The sequence below is a fragment of the Chiloscyllium plagiosum genome, unplaced genomic scaffold (assembly GCF_037043375.1).
Source record: "Chiloscyllium plagiosum isolate Xiang-an unplaced genomic scaffold, Cpla_swu_hap1 HiC_scaffold_34, whole genome shotgun sequence".
Classification (NCBI taxonomy): Eukaryota; Metazoa; Chordata; class Chondrichthyes; order Orectolobiformes; family Hemiscylliidae; genus Chiloscyllium; species Chiloscyllium plagiosum.
Window position 1 is genome coordinate 30068088 of NW_028270172.1, and position 25003 is coordinate 30093090.

Genomic DNA, 25003 nt, shown 5'->3' on the forward strand with positions numbered 1-25003 from the left:
AGAGAAACTTAGGGATTGTTACTAATAAATCCAACAGAGAATTCATGAGGACTTTTTTTACCCAGAGAACGCTTGTCCAATCAGTTTTACTATAACTCAATGGTTGCATTCTTGTGCAAGCCCATGTTATAGAAAAATCATGCTTTAGAAACAGAGCTTAAAGTGCTGGCAATATAATTGCGTTACAGCCAAGGTTGTAAAGGTTTGTGCTTTAGAAACAATGTCCCCAATTCGTCAATCACATTACAGTGAATTTGCACTGACAAAATGCGTGTTATAGCAGAATGACCTGCGGTATGAAACATGGAGTAGCTGGTGTGGGTGCATATTTGCATTTAACCAAGTTAAATAATAGGGAAAGGAATAGATGAAATGGGGTGATAGAAAGCCCACATGGGCCTCAAACACTGGCATGGCTCAGGTGGGTTGAAAGGCCTGGTACTCTGCTGAGAAGTCCATGTAATCTTGTGTATGTGAGCAAGTACTGCTTCTATTTAGATCTGTCTTTTGGAGGGTTCAGCTGATTCACATTGAAGTAAACCAAGATGAAGACAGTGGAGGATGTCATGTAATGCAATTTTGTTTTTAAGGTGTAAGATTAGAAACGAAGGTCACCAATTCTAGAGGAACCAACCAATTAGGGACTAACAATACTGTGACGGTTACCTGACTTTACAAATCAATGCTCCCTATTGCTGATGCAAAATCCACAGGGATCAAATTCCCACCAAACCTTTGGCAACTTAGGGTAAAATGGCAGCCAACCGCATACAGCAGTGTTCCACAAAATGTTGTTGGTCAGACAACTGGTCATAACTTCCCTGCTCCTCCCTGAAAAAGTATTATTGATCTTTTATGTTCACCTGAAAAGGACAGATTGAGCCTTGGTTTAATAATTCGTTCAATAGCTCGCTCAGGAACACACTTTAGTATCAACGGAGGCTTTATGCATGAGACTTGATCCCACAAACTTTTTACTCACAGGAAAATGTGCTATTAACAGAGTCCCAGAAAGTGACTGCAAATATTCAGAAGCTACTTGCATTGCATGATGGGAAAATCCAAGATGGCAAGGTTCAGTTACGCAGTGATGTTGCACTCCAAGTACCGTGACAGGGAAGTTAAAATGCAGGTTTCTAATTCATTATGAAATTGCAAATCTTTATTACTCCATTCAGAGAGGTTTAGTTTCACCTGCTCAGGGAGAACAAGGAAGTTTGAGTGAAAGTTGCCAGGCTGCTTTCCTGAATCACCTAGAAACTGGTATTAAAACAAAGCCAACCATTACCTAGGAACAGTCCATCTGTCCATTTTCCCAGTTGCAAGTGAAAGAAATCAGGAAAGCCCAAGAAGGAGCATACAATTCATTGTGGAAATATTCCAAAATTTGGTCAATAATACTGACTAGTTAGTGGACACTCACCTATTGGACTGAAGGGTTAGTCCATATTTTGTGCCTAAACCTCTGGAGTCAGCCTTGAGCCCAAATTTTCCGACTCAAAAACAAGACTGCTATCAGCTAAACCATGTCTGGAGCAACTTAATCTACGCTATAGAATGCTGTCTATTGTTACATTAGTATTCCTTCACTCACTTTCTACAAAGAACCCTATTTAAAAATCTGCAAGTAGCCAAGTGTACACTTTGGATGTGGACTTGGAAACAGTGTAAAATTCTGCACAAAAGACAGCTATATAACTTAAGCAATAATTATTCAATGTACATTCTGAGCATGATTGCGAAATTATATGGAACCAAGGATTTTTATACCAATGTATCTGAATTAGAAACTCGTTGCGAACCTGTCAAATGTACAAAGAGCAATCATGTTAGATGAGCTAGCTGAACATGACAAAAGGTTAAAGATAAATTCTGTCAATGAACACAATAGAAAATGTACTGTTAAATGGAAGACATATGCATTCTGGATCACATCAAATTCATACAAACTGCAAATTATTAAAAAGAATCAGCAGGATATCCTTCATAAACATTTTAATAACATATATATCACGTAACTCACAGTACTTCAATGTCATCAAGATGCACTTACACAGAGATTCAATTTTACTATCTTTTAATATTTTAAAATTATTTCAAACTTTTGTTAGACTGCACCATGGTGAAACTCCTATGAAATACAGAGTGAGACTGATAAGAAACTCTGGCAGCAATAAGATACTTGTTACTGTCAAACCTATTGATGTGTACTGGGTTGTATGCCTGGAGCATTGCTTCTACCTATCCTCACATCTCAGCCTTGATTTTCACTCATGTAACTACAACAGGCCAGTCAGTCCTTTGCCGATACTGTCCCCAATAAGCAATCCCAAATCTTAGGTTGCAGATTATAGTTGGTTAGAGCTTATATTTATCTCATTTTTTTGTTATCACTGAGATACTCTGTAATGTTCAACAGCAAATATACTTTTGTCAGTGTCTGCTTCAGTTGCATTGGCAGACTAATATTCAAACTCCATTAACACTTACAATCAAAATGTGGTTACTGTTGCAGAAATTAATAAAGTTATTGGAGGATTTAACAATCAGGGTGGATCAATGAGAACCAGTAGGTATAGTATATTTACATTTTTTAAAGGCTTTCAATCATGATGGGGATAACAGTGTAGAGGTGAATCTTTTTTAGTATCAATGGAGAATTGACCATTAACACGAACAGCTGAAATAAATGGGTCATTTTAAGATTGCTAAACAGTAACTAGTAGAGTGCCACAAGGATCAGCAATGGGGCCTCAACTTTTTACAATCGATACTAAAGACTGGGACTTTACCGAAGAGATAAACGATATTTCTCCATTCTTTTTCCCAAATCGATACATAACATTTGTTGTTCCTTTTGATCAAGATTCTCTCTACAACTTGTCAAAGGAATACTTAGGATTTTATAGATTGATTCTCATGAATCCTATTAGTTCTAATTCATTACAGCGAAGAAATGCTCCTTTAAGGCGGATTTGTTCTGCCCGGTTCCTCTTGGAGAGATGTTGGAAACCTGGTTCCGAGGTGTCTGCTGCATGGAAAGCAGAGTAAATAGCATTGGGCTTTTAAATAAAAATTAGACGAAAGAAGCATGAATGGTTGGAATCAGGCTCACACAGACCCAGGGTTTTAGATCTGCTTTCATTTGTTAAGTTGGGGCTTTTGAGTGGAAACTGCTAGATACAGATCTCACTCTGCTGCTGCAAAACCTGGAGTTCTGTCTCTACTGCTAGATTCATATGTGAGAATTTTCCTTTCTTCTGGACTGGAGATAGAATGTGAGCGAATCCGTTATGCTGAATTTGCCTTTGCCAAAAGATGCTGCTATTCTAGAACTGTTATTGCGTAGCAGTTAAAATATATATCATTTCAAGTACTTTGATAGAGTTAAAATAATGCCAATTTTTTTTGTATTTTAATGTGGTGTAAGAACAAAGTGCTTAAAGCCTAGCAGTTTGACCAATCCAATCACATTTGGAACAGACCGCCGCATCGGGTTTAGGCTAGATCCTTGATATGCTTTGAGGGGGTTTGGTCTGGTCCATAACATTACTGTGTTCACTAAGTCTTATTATGAACAATTATGAAGCAAAAACAAAAGATGTTAACCCATTTCACATCCTGTCTCCATTGTTCCTTTTCTTGTCTCAAAACTGGATTACCTGTGTATTACAAAGAGGTCATGAAATAGCAAAGCTCATGAATGCTCCAGTTTGCAAACACATGAACAATAAGGGCAACTAAGTGATACCCTGGTATTAATTATTTGTGGGATACTTTAAGTTTTAATGTTTATCATCTCATTATTTCTACTTCAAAGTTAGCTTGCAGATTTACACTAAAAAGCATACATTGTATACTAAACTTGCACAACTTATAAAAGAGGAAGATAATTGATAGACTTGCATTTATATAGCACTTCATGACCACAGGGCATTCCAAAGTACTTCACAGTCAACAAGACACTTGTTGTATCTAAGAGCACTGCTGTAACGTACAGTCAACTTGTACACGGGGTGTGATTTTCTCTTCCCTGGTGTGACATGAATAATAATGAGAAAGGTAGACAAATATGCTAATATAAAAATCTGATTCACAGCATCACAAGAAAAAGCTCCAATTTTCCTCAAAATTTAAAGAAGACTTCAGAATCATGTCGATGGATGCTGACTCCCTTACTTCCACACATTTATATCTCATTGAAAAACCCATTTCTTCCAATATTTTTTCCTTCACTATGGAGCTAGAGTGTCATTGCTTGTAAATTAGAGTAGGTCTCTGACAGCTGTGGCTGGTCGAAGACTTGTCCTGGCCATCAGGAAATAGTTTTGTCACAATAAAAACCCTGTAGGCTACATGGTCATCATCCTCCAGTATCCTTCATCCATCTAAGTTGACATCGGCCAACCACCAGCCTCACCACGCCATCATTCTTGTTCTCAGACCAACTCAGACAACACTTCAGAGTGCAGAGACACTCATGACTTGCAGGCTTCTACATAGTAGCTTATGTGCTGGGATACACATCTCATGCACCTACACATGTTGCTTTTGCAGTTACATGGTCACACATATCTTCTGGCTCTTGGCTTGCTTAGAACACATTCACTTTAACACCTACTTGGAGGCTGCCAGCCTCTGGATACTTCACATTTTGCACTAGGAAAGCAGTTGTGGGAGAGAACACTAAATTTCCAGGCTCTGTGTGGGTTGTTTTGCTTTCTTAGCACACACAGCTTTCAGTGCTTAGTTTTAGGCTGCCACTCTGTGGTTTGCATTGCTTTTTAGCACAGAAGGAGATGTGTGCATCTTGTGGTGGTGTGGAGCAGTAAACAATTTATTGTCAGATGTGGTGGACATATCTTTGTGTGATACCAGGCTATGTAAATGTCAGATTTGCAACATGTGCAGCAGCTTAAGTCGCAATCACGCTGCATATGCTTCAAGCAGATGATGAACTGGGATTGTCAAAAGGAGGAAGCATTTGTTGGGTGAAGAGGAAATACAGTCAGTCAGGAGCTACTGCCACTTCAATATTAAGGACTCATCCAATCCTGGTCCACAGGGTTGACCATGGTCAATCAGCCATTTAGACCTACCAGTGTATCGGTCTCAGCATCCTTGCAGTCTGGGGATAAGGCTATAGGTAGCCCTGCCAGTCACATACATACAATCCAGTATTACAAGTGGGTAAAAGAGGTGCTGTTGAGACATCCCAGAGTAGGCCAGTTTTACTGCATTGAGATAAAGGGTGCTGCTGAGTATGACGGAAATGAATGGAAGAGTAGTTAGTTGCCATGCATGAGCGGAAGAGGTGGTGTCGTGTCCCCATTGGGTGAGTAGGAAATGCAGAGGGCAAGAAATTGTTGTAGTTTGGGAGGACAAGCAGCCAGGGTGCTTGAGTGTACATGACGCATGCAATACTGAGCCATGCTGATCCTTGATGAGATGTGTGCACAATGTTAGAGTTCAAGAGACTGCTGGCCCTGTGACTGTGTGGTGACAGACAAATGACAATGGTACCCTAATGTTGTGGAATACAGAAGATCACTGACCAGTAATAACTGGCTCTATCAGAGGAAGTACAAATGAAAGATGCTTTAGCTTGAGAATGTTTGATCAACAGTAACAAGGACCATTAAGGGTGAGAAGTCCAATGCATATCTCTATGAGATGAAGTGTCTAAAGCTCAAATTAAAAGTCTTTTCACGGTAAATAGATTGGAGAAAAAGTTCATTTACAAAAAATTGAGAATTATTAGAACTTGGTTAAAGGTTACTGTGATTTAATGACGAAGGAATGAACGATAGAGTGAAGAAAGAGAAAAAATGCTAATCACAGGTCCAGTGCTCGGAGTTCCTTCTTACCCAGCACAAAGCACTGACGCAGATGACAACTTGTGTCTATGCTGGTCATGTCTGGTTGTGAGGCTTCCTGTGGCAGTCAGCTGGAAAAAGAACTGCCTTCTTTTCCAATGTTCCATCCAGCGACATTTCCAATTCACCATGCACAAAGCGGGTAAGGAGTGTTCCTTTTCTCTGGCTGTGTGCTCAGCAAGAAAGGGTGAGCACGACAGCCTGAGAGCAAGTTCCTGGTTTGCAATGTCCGAAACGCCGTGCAACTGGACTAGATAAAGGTGGCAGAAGCATGGAGACTTCTGCATGTGGCAAACAATTCAGCCTCTCCGGATAAACCACTCCATGAGAACACTGCCAAAAAATTCAGTTGCATAATTCATGAGGCAAAGTGTAGAAAAGTCGTGCCAAGCGAAGGCAAAGTGGGCAATGTAAATTTCACTTAAAAAAACTCTATTACTGGAAATTAGGCAAATTCATCCCTGAGTGAAGTTTGACAAACACAATGAGACAAAACAACCAGAGAATCCATTTCTTGCAATATTTTGCTATGGAAGTTTTAATCTGGCAGTTTGACTGGCTTGATGAGGTGGTGGCCCATTCAATGGCACATTCAGAATCGGTGGCCCTTTGAAACTTGTAGATTCAAAATAAAATCCCTTTTCAGACAGAGACAAAACTAAAGTTTTGATGGAGTTAAACATCATTCATGTAGTGTATGCATTTCTCTTTGATTTTTGAACATAGCACAACTGAATACAGCCAACGATTTTGTTTAGCCTGTACGCACAGCCATTGTTACTGTACCAGATTGTAATCATAAGACTTTGGCCATCAAAATCCAAAAGCAGTCAAATGGATGGCTGCAGAACGTTTTGTTGGGTCTTACTTCACATGTTGAATTAACTTGTGTGCCCTGCTCACTTCATACTCCCTCACACTCCATGCGATTGTGAAATGCAATGAACTATGCCCCCCCCCCAAAAAAATGGATTTCATTTAGTGAATACAGAATGACATTGTGTTTAACAAACTTAGGAACACATCCTGACATGGCACTGTTGCAATGTCAGATCTCCATAAGTATCAGAAAAAGTCCCTTACAAATAACTAAATTGATCTATATATTCTGTTAACTTTCATTTTTAGATTGGATGCTTCGGAAAATTTGTATTTGTCCTTGAAAAGTCTGGTAATACTAGGTCAAATGATATTAAAAACTGCGATTGATGTATTTCTGTTTGGCAAAGACAAAGAAGAGTTATATAACAAGGGACTAAATGGAATTAAAATGCAGATCATCCATATTAAAATTAAGTTGTGGGACAATCTCAAGGCACTGGACGCCCTATTCTGGCTCCTATGTGTCACAACATGTAAACTGCAAATGTGAGGCACAATCATAAGCTCATGTAACAAGAAGTTACAGCATGCTGGGAATTTCTGCCTGACTGGACTGTGCTCCCACAGCTGCCTGAACTGGCAAAAACAACTGCAAGAGACGCAAATAAACTGCTCGGCAAACTGGGTCTTTCTCACATTGTGGAGATAACAAGAAATAAGGAATGGCTAATAGCTCTTCAGATAAATGCAAGGATCTTCTTGGTTTCCAACATGGTGACCTCTCTATAAATAGAATTTATTAGTGAAGCTCCCTGTGTGAAAGGAATTTTAAGCAGGCAGCTTGGTGCAGAGGAAACACCAGTGTGAGGAGGACAAAAAGACAGAACACTGCCAAGAAGAGAGCATTTACTATTGTGCACGTTCTGTTCATGACCATTAAAAATACCACAGGTAAAAATAGAGAGAGAAAGAAATACCACCAACTAATGGACAATGGAAAGTGGTAAACCAATTACAAACTCTGGGTAGGCTGCAAGAATTACTAAGATTTCCTTTATGATTTCAGTGGTAAATGTCTGTTTTGGTTTCAGTTTTTCAACACCTTTTGTATCACTAAAGAGCAGAATTGTTTTCTCACTGCAACTCAACTGTGATATTACTATCGTGATTACACTTCAGAAATAGTTAATTGGCTTTAAAGTGCTTTGAGATATCCTGAGATTGAGAAAGGTATGATAGAAATGTAAGTGTTTCTTCTTTGACAGCATTACCATGAAGGTAAGTCACAATTTAATCCCACAAAGATTGTCTAAGGCCCCATGTACAGTCACCATCCAGTACTGTTCAGAGTTGATGTCACACAGCTTGTTTGTCAACCTTTTTGAGGCTAATTAAACATTGAGCTTGGAAACTGTTGCGGCACCCTTAATCCAGGATTAAAAAAAATTCTCCACTCCATCATCCACAGTATAAGACTCACACCAGGTGGTCCTTAAAATGGTGATGTACAATAATATAGATCTCAATTCATAGGAAAAGTACAATCACTACCTTAAATGTCTGATGAACTTTGACCTGGAAACAAGTGTCTAGAGAATCTTCCACTGGTTTCAAGAATGTTTCACAACATTAATAGTGAAGGAATCAATTGTAACTGTGTTGGTCCATGTGACTTGACAACCCTTGACCTAGAAGCAGTACCAACGAGGACAATGGTAACATACGAACGTTGTGCGGACAAATACAGAGCTTATGTAAAGAAAGGAGCTGTTAAGAACAAAAGAAAGCTTTAGCGGAGGGAAAAAATCAGAGGGAGTACATATACAAAGGTGTTGTGTATGCAAGAGACAGTTAAATAGGACTGTAAGCTTAAGAAAAGTTTAGGGCAAGGATGGTAAATTGGACAACATTATTGTGACTGCTTCAGTTTTGTTTGAGATGACTTGACAGTTTTTTCTTGAAATGGGTTAAAGGAAGTCCTGGTGAATCTATGTTATCAAAACTGAAGTGACCTTATTGATGGAGTTTCTGCAGACGTTTGGGCGACTGCTCCCTCCAGGAGTCTTAAATGGAATTCAGTTACTACCCCAGATGTCATGAGAACCAAAAAGGTCATCCCTGCTTATATCAGCAGCCTCCAGTAATAGAACACTGTGTAGTGATATCTGGTGATAGCTCTGGCTCTAACTCACATGCAAACCGGCTGATTCTTTTAGCAGGCACTACACAGGAGGCTTTGGAGGGGTGGAAACAGAGATAAGGAGGAAAAGAGGTGGGGTTGGATTGCAAAGACCAGGGTTGGGAACAATAGCTGATGGAAAGGTAACAGAAACGGAGATCACTAGAGTGCGAGAGCACAAAATAGAACAAGAGAGCAAGAAAGAAAGCGTGAGAGAGAGCAAGAAAGAGTGAGAAAGTGAGAGAGCAAGAAAGAGAGTGAAAGTGTGAGAAAGAGAAAGAAAACCAGAAAGACCATCAATGATACCCTTACTGGCATAAAATTCACTAAAGAGGAGGAAAACAACAACAAACTGCCATTCCTAGATGTCACAGTAGAGCGAACAGCCAATGAGGAACTTCAAACCAGTGTCTACAGGAAAACAACACATACGGACCAAATACTGAACTACAGAAGCAATCATCCCAACATCCACAATTGAAGCTGCATCAGAACATTATTTCAACGAGCCAACACACACCGCAGCACAGAGGAACTACGCAGAGGAAAATCACCTATACAGTGTATTCAAAAAGAATGGGTACCCAATGAACACAGTCTGCCGATTTCTCAGCAACAAACCCAAACAAGCAGACAAAACGCGTCCAGAAACCCTAGCCACTCTCCCCTACATCAAAGACATCTTGGAAATGACTGCCAGACTACTCAGACCCCTTGGCATCATGGTAGGTCACAAACCCACCAACACACTAAAACAGCAGCTGATGAACTTGAAAGACCCGATACAGACAATGAGCAAAACGAACGTCATTTACAAAATACCGTGCAAGGACTGTAACAAACACTACATTGGACAAACAAGCAGGAAACTAGCCATCAGGATACATGAACACCAACTAGTCACAAATAGACATGACCCACTCTCACTAGTATCCTCACATACAGATGAGGAAGGACACCACTTCGACTGGGACAACACATCCATCCTAGGATAAGCCAAACAAAGACACGCATGAGAATTCCTAGAAGCATGGCATTCCAACTGGAACTCTATCAATAAACACATTGAGTTAGATCCCATATACCATTCCCTGAAAAAAGGAACATGAAGTGACTTCACCACCGGAAATAACATCACCACAAGAAATGACATCACCAACCCAAAGAAACCCAAACATATAAATAGAAAGCAGAAATTTTCAGCATTGCTTCGCATGAGGTCCACTGAAGATGTTCCCTAGTCAGGTAACGAAACGTCTGGAAATGAATCTTCCAGCTCTGCAAGCAAACCTTCATCCAAAACCTCAACCTGAGCCACAAATCTCAAAACTCACTAACAAGAAAGCAAGCAATGAGCACGAAAGCAAGAAAGCAAAGATAGAGTCAAGAGAGAAAGTAACAAATCATTTACGAAGAAAGGTAAAAACCTGAAGGGAATGTGGCTCCATTCGATATGAATTCATTTTAAGGGAAAGAGATATGGACAACCCTCTGTGTCCTGGCATGTTTAGTAAGGAACTATTACATGAATTTCACCATTTCATACTCGCCTATGTGTTTCAATGGTGAGTCTCTTGATAATGGTCTGGGCAGTGAGTCAGTGTCACAAGGTTCCTGAAGGAGTAGGGAAACTTGGAGAAAGACTGCCAGATTTCTGTATTTCACTGCACATGAGCCATCACTTCAAGCTGCTGTTCAATTTAGTGTAAGGAGAAGCACTGCTAACCTCACTATTATCTTTTACTACAAGATCTAAGCCTACATAGTCCCATAATTTAGCTTGACTCCCTTTATAAGTTACATCCCCACCTCACTCAGGAAGTACTTGTCTATTTTTAAAAGGAGATATAAAGGGAGAAAAAGTGGCCCCTTTTTAATTACTAGTTTTTGTCTCTATACTCCCACTGAAAAGTGAAGAAGTGTCCTGGTGGAATATTAAAGGATTTTTACATTTAATTACAGCTCTGTGTTGTGCAGTTCCAAGTAAAGCTGTTTAAATTTAAAAGAATCCACAATATGACAGAGCCTCATTAGCTTCCAAGGTACTCAAACAGCTAACATAGTTTAGAATCTGACTTCCAATCCTCAATCCTCAAGCCTTCTGAAGCTGTCAAGCTTCTCAATCACTTTGACAAGGTACTGAAACGTTGACTTCTCCTCCTCCTGGTGCGGCCTGGCTAGCTGTGTTCTTCCAGCCTCCTGCTTGTCTACCTTGATTTCCAGCATCTGCAATTTTTTTTTTGTCTCTAACTGGAATTTATTGGCTCACTTCCAAACTTGCCACCCATGGTCTCACCCCCATGATGGTCACATGGTGATAATTCACAGGGTGGCCTTCCTAATTAGGTAAGTGTGTGACCACCATCCCTCAGGGAAAGAATTTTGATTTCATTTGATTTACTATTATCATATATACTTCAGTATAGTGAAAAGTTTTGTTTTACATGCAGTACAGCAGATCAAAATATACAAAGACGCAAAGATCATAGGGTGGTTTGAACAGAGCGAGGAATACATGGTCGCAAAGAAAGTGCACAAAAAGCAAGATCAACATTAAATTTGAAATTCGAAAGGTCAATTCAGAAGTCTAATAACAGCTGGGTAGAAGTCGTTTTTGAACCTGTTGGTAAATGTGCCTAAACCTTTGTATCTTCTGTCTGACAAAAGAGGTTGGAAGAGTTTATATCCGGGGTGGGAGGAGTGTTTGATGGTGTTGGCTGCCTTTCCGCGAGAATGAGGACTGCAGATGGACTTAACGGATGGAAGGTTGGCTTGCATAATGGTCTGGGCAGTGTTCGCAACTTTGTGGTTTCTTTTGGTCCTGAGCAGAGCACTTGCCTTACTAAGTCGTGATGCATCCAATCTCACTCTCAAGAACTGTTAGCCAATTTTACTGACTGGTGGCTGAGCAAAACCAATAGCACCAGAATTCAAAAGTGGCAGTCCACAACTGCAAACAGACCGTGAGCAGAAAGTCCATTGTGATAGGACTTTGGAATAAGTTTGAAGTTTCAGGCTGGCAAGAAATCAGGAATCCTCGAGGAGGTGAAGAAAGATGCTGAGGGCTTGGAAGCTGGGAGTGTGGAATAGTCACTAGATAGGAAAACATCTTGGAGGGCACTCCACATTAAGTGGTAACCTACATTCCCTTCTGCCTTTTCATCTGAGATAGTGAAGTAGGAACCTGTCCTCCTTCAGTCTGCTTTCCCCAGATGCATGTATTATTTTTGACCGGGATGATAACCACTGATTGGCCAGTCATGGCCAAAATGGGCTCCAGGGTGGATGAGCTTGTGAAGTCTTACCTGTTCACCTTGTTATGGGACAGTTTGGGGCTCGATGGGACGCTGTGATCTAGCTACTGTTCTATTTTATGTAACCCCCTCCAAAACCACGTCACCGCCGAAAACGAGCTGGCTGAGTGACCGTGAAATTTCCATTTGATAAAATTTCACACTGCCCATTTGCTCATTTTCTCTGGTTCCTCAAGTCTGGGAAACACAGTGATGCTTTCTGTAAAGTTACTCCCAATGCAGGGTTGATTAATGCATTTTCCTTCAAAATTGATGTCAGTTGTTACAATGAGAAATGTTCACTAACGTTACAATTTTGCTTGACATTTTCTAATCAACTATGTTATTACACACGGTGAGAGTCGGTAGGACTTGAACCTGGGGTTCAGAGGATATTACCACTGTGCCACAAGAGTATAGCACCTTTCATAATGGGAAAAGAGTCCCAAGGAGCTTAGAGGAAGAGAAAGAGGTGGAAGGTTTTCAGATGAGAATTTCAGAATTCAGAACAGTGGTATCTGAAATTACAGTTTCTAATGGTGGACCAAAGGAAATCAAGGATGCACAAATGTCCAGAATTGGAGAAACATGAAGATCTCAAAGGGATGGAAAACCTTACAGAGTCAGAAACTAATCCAGGTTGAAAAGGACAGCAACTCTGATGGAGGTGAGAAAACAGATAGGTATAAGAATCGAGGAGTGAATGAAGATATGTGCAGGAAATACCATGCATTTCTGGTTATGGCTATGCATTTGTCATGAGACAAATTCTAAATCAAATATAAGTATTTAATTAGTCTCTCTCTTTCTTTGTTAGGGTTTGACAACATCCAGGATTGACCCAGAATTTTGGAAGTTTTGTTTTGTTTCTTGGGAACACATTGGTTTATTAGTTATAAAATAGTAGTGATGGAACAAGGCAGATGATCATTTGGATAGAAACAACATGTAAGGACAGGGAAGAGGCAAGAGAATGGCACCAGGTTTTAATGCTCAATGGATACCTGGTACAGAGACAATGGGCGAGATGACCTCCTTCTGTGATAGTGTGCACATCATTAGGCAGTGAATTCCAGCTTCCATATTCCACTGCTGCCCTTCCAACTTCTAAAGGGGATCGCATCACTCCTACTGGGGTGTGCTCAGACATTTTGCAGAGGGAATCTGACTGCAAGCAGATTCAATGACCCAAGCCAGTGATCTGTACAACATATTGCCAGTGATACCCTAATCACCATCCATGAAGTTACAATTTGTGATAATTTGCTGTCTTTGGTCTCTTGTCTCCAAGTAAGTGTCATTGAGTTCACATGCACAATAGTTAATAATTATAGTGGATAGAGGTTGCAAAAGTAGTAATATCTCTCAACAGATTAATAGATAAATACCCACAATACGCAATTCTATATTGAAGATTATCTCTGAGTTACCACAAGTTCAAGGCGAATTTCCAGAGAATTGCAGGGAGCAATGCCAGGGAATAAAAGTTCATCCCTGAGTTACCACAAATTCAAGATGAATTTCCAGAGAATTACAAGGAACAATGCCAAGGAATAAAGTTCATTTCTGAGTTACCACAAATTCAAGATGAATTTCCAGAGAATTGCAAGGAATAAAGTTCCAAAGAACCAAAGCATCAGGAATATATTAAAACAATTCAAATTTGTCAAACCATTTGCTCAAATCACTATGCCTGAAATTTGGTAACAAACCACTTTGTTTGTAAGTCCTGTGCATCCTTGCCCAGTGGTAACCAATAAAACACTACCAATTTAGCCTTTTGCTCCCACTTGGACTTTTAGAGTGTAATGGAAAACAATTAACAGTAATTAAACACCTGTTTAAAACTCTCCTAATTTTATTTTCTGTTGAAATCAATGACTGATCTGTAAAATGAAGCAGCAAAGCACTATTACCTGTTTACAATATTGCATAAATTCAAAACCTGCACCTTGGCATAATGGTAATGTCACTGGGATGGTAATCCCTGTGATAATGTTCTGGGAGCATAGGTTCAAAACCACAACAGCAGATAATGGAATATGAAATTTTTTTAAAAATCTGAATAGAAAGCAATGCTGAACCATGTAAATGTTGTTAATTGTTGTGGAAAAGAAAACCCTACACCTTTGGTCCCATTCTTTATAATAAAGTGGATTTCCAATTTGAGCTAAAATCCAAAGCACCGATGTTAGGAGCTTGCTATCCTGATTCACGGAGTAAGACAGACAGATAAAATCAGAAATGACTGTCACGTTGAACCTCTAACCACTGTGCTGTCTGCTGAATAACACATAGCTAAAGCCATAAGGTTCATGGACTTTATATCAGGATATTATATAGCTGAAGTGATATAAAAAAAAAACCCAACTGCTTGCATTTTGCATCCACACTTCCCATCGTCTGCCAATTCCATGTAAGGCGGAAAGATCTGCAAAATGGTCACTGGTCAGATCGGAAGGGCCTATACGTATTTTGAAATAAATAATGAATTGCTATAGTGTTTCACAGCATTGAGACATCCCTTCTATAATACCAGTACCTGCAAGAACATTGAATTAATTCAATGGCATTCTAATCAAGCTACATAATGAGAAAAATCTTGCTTATCTCTTAGAAACCCATCTTTCCAGTTGCACAGTCAACCTACAAAATGAAATTCATGCAATGTGCCCTCTCCCTTGAAGACTCAATGTTTTTGCACCAGTATAAATCTATATCTAAATCACTAATTAAAACAATCCTCTACCAATTAGAGTCCAGTGGCCAAACTCTCTGTTGCCTTGAATTGGTAGTCTTATGAATTGTCCTGATTACTAAACAAAAAATCTCTAATGTATCTTTCTTCAGCAATATTCTGTACAACTGAATGACTATTTATAAGTCTATATTCTAACTACATAATCACTTCATGTAAAATATAGAGCATTGATCCATCTATTATATTATTTGTTTTAGGATACCATGAATGAAATTGTTTCTGTGTTTGAGTAGCATCCGAACATTAAATTGCTATGGACCTTGCTCCTCAGCTTCTGTTTAATGATTAAGTTGACTGAAGATGCATACAGACATATACTCATAAAGAGTTGATCAGTGATGTCCAAAGGCAGCAGAACAGGGAAGCTAATCAAATGTGTGTACACTTTCACCATTTAGGTTGCAATAGCCCAAGAAAAAAAAAATGCTCCATCTCTTCTTCACACCCCAGCTTCCACCATGTCCCTCTATTAAAGATTGCCACATACTGTTTGTAATTCTCATACCCAAAACCTTCATTTTAACAGTGTCTCAAGAGATGTCATAAATGTAATATAAAATCAAACAGTACAGGAGCCAATGGCCAAGTTTAATCCATACCTAATGCTGCTCATGCTGCCTGTATCGGATCCCAGTTTACATCGCTCCAACTGGCTAGCGACAATCTGGCGCTCGGCCTCCAGCTCTCTAGTTAGTCTTTCAAACTGCAGCTCCTGTGATGGGAAAAGAAAGGGATATCAGTCAGGAGATAAGGCAAGAAATGAAGCATGGGGAGGGGGTTGGAGGCAGGCGACAGGATAAGCGGTTTCTCTTTTATACTGCTGTCAGGTGACTTCAGAGTCAGGACACAGAAAATTTGTACATATGACCAAAGGCAGCACAAAGGCAGTTGAAGTAAGCAAAAAAAAAATCAATAAAATGTCTTGGTTACAAAAGTCCTTTTCATTTGTCTTCCACTGGTCATATATCTGACACATTTGCACCTCAAGCATTTCCAAAGAGGATGCAACTCTTAGTTGTTATACACTATGCTATATACCAAATTTAAACAGTGAAGTCCATCCGTTGAGTAAGAGTTTTATTTCAATTAACTACACTCCATAAAACTCTCAGACTAAAGATTACTAGCTCCCCATATTTGTACAACCAATTCTCAGCTAATTAACCCTTAATTAAGATATCCATCACTGTTCCCTCATTCAATTAAATCTCATTTTTTATTAGATGATAATAAGTTAGTATAAAGAATTGTATTTATATTGTGCTTTACCATATCTTCTCAATGTGCCAAAGCATTTTGCTCACATAGTAATTTCAACATGCAGCCACTGTTGCCAGTCTGTAGTACAGATTGAGGACTGCAGATGCTGGAGATCAGAGTCGAGAGTGTGGTGCTGGAAAAGCACAGCAGGTCAGGCAGCATCCGAGGAGCAGGAGAATCGACGTTTCGGGCGTAAGCCTTTCTTCAGGGAAAGGCCATTTTCCTGACGAAGGGTTCATGCCTGAAATGTCGATTCTCCTGCTCCTTGGATGCTGCCTGACCTGCTGTGCTTTTCCAGCACCACACTCGCGACACGTTTGCCAATCTGCATAACATTGCTTAAATATTCATGTGTTAATGACCAAGTAATGTTTTTGAAAAAGCGATGTTGGTTAAGGATTGGCTGAGACACTAGACAGAACTTTTAGGCCCACCTGGGAAAGCAGGTGGACCTTAATTTAACCCCTCCTCAAAGATGGTACCTCCAAAATGCAACACTCTCTACATTTCACTGGAGTGTCAGCCAAGATTAAGTGGCAAAATTGGACATGAACTCTCAATCCACTGACCCTGTGACCACAATTTTCCCACTGAGCTATACTAAAACTACAAACAGGACAAGAATCAACTACACAGCCATTCTGATGCCTTCTTCTCAAGTACTTGCAGAATTACAGGAGTTGGTAAAGAGGTTACAAACATATTTGAAAATAAAGCAGTTATGTTTGTATGTTATGTTTACGTAAACTTTTCCTGCTAATCGATTTCATTATTAAGCCAATGAAAGTTTAAGTAGATGACAAAAAGAGGGAGGGTTGACGGAGAATGAGCAGGGAGAGCAAATGAAAGCAAAATTACTATGAGTATCTGCAACATGAACAAGGTGCTGGAGAACCTCAGCAAGTCTTGCAGCATCTTTGGAGTGAGATACAGAGTTAACATTTTGAGTCCAAGTGTGAATATTCAGAGCTCTGAAGATGAGCCACGTCAGACTTGGAACATGAACAGTGTTTCTCTGTCCACAGGTGCTAGCAGACCTGCTGAATTTCTCCAGCCCTTTGTTTTTATTTCAGGAAAAGCTGATCTTGGTCAAGAAATACCACGCTTAATCATTATATCAGCTCAATAACAGACACTGCAGATCATTGCAACCTCAGACTTGTATGAGTATTAAGGTCTTTTGAAGTCACTTCCAAGCTGGTTGATCACCACTTTTTGGTGACAGCACTATTTTATTCAAACTACCTATTGCCTCTGCCTGAGTCAAGTCAGTAATTTCCTCCTAACTGCCAAGTGGGGATTGTCGATCAGCTGGTAGCACTGTTACCTCGGTCTAAAAGGTTTTGGATCTCCCACACCAGACAGGTGAACTCAAAATATGGGGGAATACTCCAAAGCAACACAGATGAGTCTTGCACTATGGAAGGGCATGTCTTTTTGGTTAAGGTCATATCATCTCACACAGATGAAAAGAGAAAAAAAAATTGGCACCATATTAGAGAAGAGTAAGGGTGACCCTAGTCACTGACAAACAATTACCTTTCAAGCACCATCACCAAAAAGATAAGTGTTATTTCTCACATTGATGCCCACAAGCCCCCAATCTCCTGCATCTTTTCAATTCAATGTTGGAAGTTGCAGTCCACTTTGACAAATTACTAGACTCTAGCATGCACCATAGATAGCTACAGTTGGGAGGAAATTACAATCAGTTTACAGCTATTAGTCCCAGCAATTGATAAGCATCTATAGGAGACCAAAGGAGGAAGTGCAGAATCATTTTGCACCATTCTCAAGCACCGCCTGATAGTGGGTTATATAATAATAACTGGGGAGCAGGTTTGTCTACTTCTGCCTCTGGCCAAGGACTTTGGAATGGAGAAACAAAATTAATGCTATATAAAATAAAGTTTAAATTGCATCACTGAAAATGGATCCAGAAATGACTAAAATAATTCTTGTGAACCTAACCATGCATATTGTAAGCACTGGGAGGTGAAGTGAATTTAGTGTTCCAATTTCATCTCAAAATTCAGGTACTTATTGTCAATGATTTCAGGTCCCTTTGTCTTGTTTTCTGATGTAATTTGAGCACTCCAATTATAAACCCATAATAATTCCTGAGTATTCAATAAACTGCATGAAAACAATCCAAGCTGTGGATTAAATGACTGTATTTTAAAGCTCCTAAATATCTATTACAATTGAATATGGCCAAACACTCCTTAATTCTTGCCCACTTTATGAGTTTTACTTAATCTAATGGATGAAATGCCATTCTGCACCACTTTGCAAAATTCTAAGATTTGCGTTCCCATTTCTCACTTAATCCAGAGGACAAATATGTCCCCCTGGCTTGTGAAATTACAGTCAGGTTCTTCTGTGGCATCCAATGCACAACTGATGCTGCCAAGGCTGTTCTGTGCCCTCAAGAAAGCAGCAGGTTCTATGTGCATTTTGGGATGGGAGAGTTAATGGGTAACAGCAGGTGCTTCTCATCCTCTACCTAATAAAAGGACAGCATATGTAACCTAAATCAAACATCTGCCCACAGACAGTGCCACTGGAGTGAATTTTTGAATGTCAGCGCTGTCTGGTTGTTACCGGAAATATTATTTCCCTGTATGATCTGACCCATTGACTGCATATTCTGAACGAACACGGACGGATGTAGTCACTGTTCTGAGAGTGTTCATCTGGTCCAGTTCTACTAGACTTTTCCTTCCCAGTGTACCCCACCCCACAAGTCTCGGACTTGTAAAAAGAAGCCCATCAAGCTGCAGCTGACATTCTTCTACCAGTCACAATGGCAAGAAAGTTTGTTCGCACCATCTCTTACTTCCACTCAGACCTTTCACATTCGCAACACCACATCAATCTCATTCCCGTTCTGAAGGCACAACACACTGAACACCTTCTGGCCAACTTCCAAAGCAAATGTCCACAAAACAAACCATGAATGCTCTTCGATCTCCTTGGCGCCTCGTTGCACTTGGCCCAGGACATGGCTTGCCACTATCACGTGTAACACAATGCTTAGGCTACCAGGTCCATTCCAGTCAGCCCTTCCCTAACGTGCCACATACAGATTAGCACTTACCCCTCATGACTACTAATTACGTTCCATGAAATTCAGATCCAAAATAGCCATGACAACCACACAAGTTGGCTTAGGTGTCTCCTCTTCCCATATTGCAGAGTAACCCTCACCTGGAATAACCACAAGCACCAAGAGGGAACTGCTACCAGGTTGTCCGAACTTGATCTGAAAATACATCTGCAGACTGGGGAGGCACATCCCTTTAGGGCACAGAGTTCCTCCCAGCGCCACCAGGCAGCTTGACCGAAGATAATCAAGATGGTCAGAACCTCGGGCCACCATCAGCAAAGGTGACTCCAGTGCAGTGAGCACTTTGTTGACGTTCTGCAATACAGTAAAGTTAGGAAGGTTAGGGATCCCTTTATTTTGAAGGAATCTCATTGTCCCCTAAATTTACTACCACTCAGCCACAAGCACCATTTGCCAGACAGCTCTAAAAATGTACAGCTTCCCGTGCTTACAGGGATGGCCCCATCAGATGCATGATGATATCAACCCCCAAAATCCTCACAGCCACATTACCAAGAACTTTCAGCTGGTTCCAGGCAACAAGAAAAGCATTGCAGAAGAGCGACCATGGGTGGAGGACACTGGCCTCAGATAGGAAGGATATTAATAAGCTAGAGAGGGTTCAGAAGAGACTTATCAGAATTTTGGGTATGGAGGTTTGAGTAAGAAAGGAAGGCTGGATAGGCTGGGATTTCTTTCACTGAAGCATTGCGAGGTGACTAAGAGGTTTATAAAATCATGAAGGGTGTAGGTAGTATTAATAGTAGGTGTCTTTTCCCTAGGATGGGAGATTTCAAAATTAGGGGACATACTTTTAAAGGTGTGAGGAGAGAGGTTTAAAAAAGACATGAGGGGCAAATGGGGTGGTTCATATGTGGAATGAAATTCCTGAGGAAGTGGGGGATGCGGGCACAGTTACAACATTTAAAAGACACTTGGATAAATACATGAATAGGAAAGGTTTGGAGGGATATGGGTCAGAAGCAGACAGGTGGGATTAGTTTAGTTTGGGATTATGTTCGGCATGGACTGGTTGGACCGAAGGATCTGTTTCCATGCTCTATAATTCCACGATTGTGTCATATAAATTCTATGACTTTATAAACCATCACACTGCCCTAACTAGTGAAGTTGTGTTGAATAAGACAACAGTCAATTCTAACGGTGACCAAAAATCACTGCTTAAAATGTCAGCTATTTACAATATATTTATACAGTATTTGATTTTCCAAATAGGCAGGAGTCTTTATCTCATCCAGCAACTGAGCCTTCAATCTTCTTTTGTGTTTGTTCATGGAGGTTTCCATTGGGCCTTCCCTTGGTGTCACAAACAGCTGCCCGCTGCCTCTCAGCTTCATCTTCAAACTCATGGGAAGGATCCGATCATGAAGCTGATCAGATGGAATCTGATCACGATTGCAGCCTGCACAGACACCTCGTAGCCTCTAAAGGTGATGTTGCCTCCCTCATTTCTGGGGTCCTTCCTCTTGTCTTTCATCCTCACTTCCTCCTCTGCATGAATTCTTCCATGTTCACCACGTCCTCAGAGGAGAAGGAGATGCTCCTTTCCTCAGCCTCCTCCAAGACCGATACATAGAACATTTGCTCAGTGTCAAGCTATGGAAAATGCGCAGGCTGGAATGATTCCAAATATTCTATGAGGTGCAGACTGTAGTGCCCCTCCTGAGCAGTCACGGCATTTCAATCTCACCATAAATACACTAATGGCTTGTTCAGTGTGAAGATAGCTTTTGTACCTTTTGTGGCGACAGTGATCAATGGAGGAGTCTGAGAAGCTAAGTTTCCCTGTGTGTGTGTGTGCGCGCGCGCGTGTGTGTGCGGTCACGTGCCTGTCATTTACAACATTTGTGCCAGCACAGATTCCCTTAAGATGAATGACTCATGGCAACTGCAGCTGAGCACGTGTGCTGAGATCTCTCATTGTAGTCACAGAGGAGTGAATGTTTTAATACACCTGTTTGAATTCTGCATGGATGCTCTTATTCACAAACACATACAGCTGATCACACCCTGCACTTCAGGGAAGCCTGCAACAGAGGCAAATTCCAACTGTCACCCTATTCGTGCATTATCTATCTCCCATGAGGTAAGCTTCCCCACCCTTCCATCAATGACACAATGGATCACTTGTGTACTGCTGATTGTGACTTTCAACGGAGGTCAGTTGTGGAACAGTCTACTAGCAAGACAATGAAGGGTGATGGTCACCTTCTGGGCCACTGGGTGGGGAGGCATGTCCCTTAGCTGCAGGTCTTATTGAAGAAGCATGCAAAGCTCAAAATCTCCACCTCTTGGGAGAGACAGTATCCTCTGACACTGTCTCTCAGTCGTGTTTGTGTAAGTTACCCTATTCATGGAATCACACAGTGCAGAACAGACCCTCTGACCCATTGAATTTGCATCAACAAAAACCAATAAATCTACACCAGTCCCCCTTTCCAACACTGGATCCATAGCTTTGAACATTATAACATTCCAAGTGCTGATCTGAGTACATTTTAACGGTTGAGATTTCCTGCCAAGCAGTACATTCCAGACCCCCATTACACTTTGGTGAGAAGAATGTTTCAAGTCCCCTCTAAACCTCCTGGCTTACCCTTAAAATTATGCCCCCTTGTTCTTGACCCTTCCACTAAAGGGGAACAGCTGCTTTCCATCCACCCTATCAATGCGCCCCACACCCTGCCATCCCACCCCATAATTTTATTAACCTCACCCCAGCAGCCTCTCAGCCTTCTCTGCTCCAAAGAAAACCTAAGCTTTTCCAGCCTTTTTCCATGGCTAAAATGCTCCATCCCAGGCAACATCCTGATGAACATTCTCTGCACCTCCTGCAGTGCAATCACATGCAGTGACCAGACTGTAAACAGTACTTCAGCTGTGGGTGAACCAGCTTTATACAGCTCCAGTACAACCTCCTTACTCTTATAATCTATGACACCACTGACAAAGGCTAGTGTCCCATATGCAGAGTGTCTACATTAATGGTGCTGACGTGGAGATGATCGACAGTGTCAAGTTCCTGGGAACGGTGATCACCAACAATCTGTCCTGGTCCACCCATAATGACGCAACAGTCAAGAAAGCATAACAATGTCTCTACTTCCTCAGGAGGCTAAGGATATTTGGCACGTCCACAAAGACTCTTACCAATTTTTATTGGTGCACCATAGAAAGCAAACGATCTGGATGCATCACAGTGTGGTATGGCAACTGCTCTTCTCAAGACTGCAAGAAACTAAAGAAAGGGTTGTGAACACAACCCAGACCATCATACAAACCAGCCTCCCATCCACTGACTCCATCTATACTCCCCACTGCCTCAGGAAAGCAACCAACATCAAAGACCGCTCTCCCCCCAATTATACTCTCTTCCACCATCTTCCATCGGGCAGAAGATATGAAAGTTTGAATACATGCACCATCATATTCAAGAACAACTTCTTCCCTGTTATCAGATTTTTGAATAGACCTGTTAAATATTAATTCTGATTTTGCTCTCTCTGCACCTTCTCTGCTGCTGTCACACTGTATTCTGCACCCTGCTCTGCTATCCTGAGGCAGTTTGTATGGTATGATCTGCCTATATAGCACGCAAAACAACACATTTCACTGTATCATAATACATGTGACAACAATAAAAATCAAACAAATGCTTTCTTAACTGTCCTGTTAACTTGTTCTGCTGCCTTAAGGGATCCGTGGACAAGTACTCCATGATGCCTGTTCCTCAGAGCTTCCTAGCTTCCTGTCATTCATTGAGTATTCCCTTGTCTATTTTCTTCTTCCAAAGTACATCATCTCACACTTTATCAGGGTAAATTCATTCCATCTGCCACTGATCTACTCACCGAACCAATCTGTTCATATTCTCCTGTAACTTAAAGCCTTCTTCCCCATTATCAACACCCGGCCAAATTTTACATCATCACCCCCAAATTTCTTTCCATACTATGTCACAAACAATAAGGGACCCAGCACTGATCTCTACAGTAGGCCACTGGGCACTGGCCTCCAGTCATACAAATAGCCTTCTATCAGCCCCTCTGTCTCCTACCATCTTTGTTTCCTTGAAGTTGCATAGCAGCTTTGCACACTCTGACGTTTCACACATGCCAACCCAATACCATTGATTCCAGAAGTCGCTGCTGCACAATGGGGCCTTGGAGGCCCACATAGCTGGTAAGACAATTAGAATTAACACTGTTACCACTCAGCAAATATTGGATCCAACTTGCCCTGGATCCAATGTGCATTTACCTTCTTTATCAATCATCGATGTGGAACCTCGTCAAAGGCTTTCCTGAATTGTTTATAAACTACACAAATTCCTCATCTATACACTTACACCATTTGGTTGGGTATTCCATCATTATTTAATTATTTATTTCTGATGCCTCCTTCTTGTAGCACCATGGTCCCTCCTGTCCCAGGGTCTGTGAATGTGAAAGATAAGGCATTTCAGGTTGGTGCTGCTGCACTGCGCCTCGATGTACTGAAAGTGAGGTTGTGCTGTATCTATGTCAAAGTTAAGATTTCGAAATGGTGACCATAAGGCATAGCAGCAGAAGTCAGCCATTCAGCCCATCATGTCTGCTCCACCATTCAATGAGATCATGGTTGATCAGATAATCCCATCTGCACTGAACTGCCATTTCCCCATAACCCTCCATTCACTTACTGATTAAAAGTCTGTTCATCTCAGTCTTGAATACACGTAACAACCTAGCCTCTACAGCATTACAGGATAAAGATTTCCACAAATTCGCTACTCTTTCAGAGAAGAAACTCCTCCTAATCTCAGTTTTACTCTGAGATTACGCCCTCTGGTCTTAGGCTCTTCCACAAGGGGAAAATGACCTTTCTGCATCTACCCTGTCAAGTTCCCTAAGAATTTTATATGTTTCTTACTTATCATTCTTCTAAACTCCAGTGAGTACAGAACCAACCTACTCAACCTCTCTTCATGAGACCTTCCTTATTCAGGATCAGGTTAGTAAACCTTCTCTATGCTACCTCTGACGTGACTGCTAAAGACTCTGAGGCTGCAATGGAGATCTATTGATGCCAAGTCTAAAGTTGTGCTGGGTGTAACCTGCAGCAATCCACCATGCACTATCCCATTTCTGGAAGGGAATCCCTTGACTGGCAGGTATTCTTTGCCGTTTTAAAAATGGAGAAAAACAATAGAATAAAGTTGATCCACTCCAATCCCAGGCTCTTCTTGACCTGGTAGAAGTGGTCATACCTTGAATGAGGAGATATTTCCTAAAAAGGTGCATAAAATGAGCAGCAGGGAAGAAAAATGGTGCTCATTAAGAAAAACATTTTTTCCAAATCTTTTACTACGGAGACCCTTACGTCAGCGGAACCTGCATATGAGGCTTTCCAGATCCACACAAGAAAATGCCGTGAGAACAGAAAGCCACAGGAAAATTGGAACAAAATACTGTGGATACTGGAGAAACTCAGCAGGTCTGGCAACATCTGCGGACATAGAAACTTAGTTAACATTTCAATTCCAATATGACTCTTCTTCAGAATCTAACTATTTGCAGTTGATCATAGAATCTGATTTCATCCAGTTTATTACAGAAAAATGGGATTTCCTGCTAAATTTTGTGACTGGATTCCCACCTTGGTAACAAGATGAAAATGCAACCATTAATATCCTCTGATATA

At 40.8% G+C, this 25003-nt stretch overlaps 1 protein-coding gene across 11 annotated transcripts in view; it reads right to left on the reverse strand.

The window, feature by feature from the left end:
* Positions 1–25003, reverse strand: part of LOC122564410 (catenin delta-2-like) — a 1213649-nt gene that overhangs the window by 465336 nt on the left and 723310 nt on the right. For 10 of the 11 annotated variants that reach the window (XM_043719230.2, XM_043719228.2, XM_087978581.1 and 7 more), the window contains one exon: positions 15531–15643. In XM_043719230.2, the coding sequence (XP_043575165.1) occupies positions 15531–15643 (113 nt within the window). Of the gene's footprint in view, positions 1–15530; positions 15644–19401; positions 19530–25003 lie in introns of those variants that run through there. The other variant, XM_043719235.2, reaches the window with a different exon arrangement.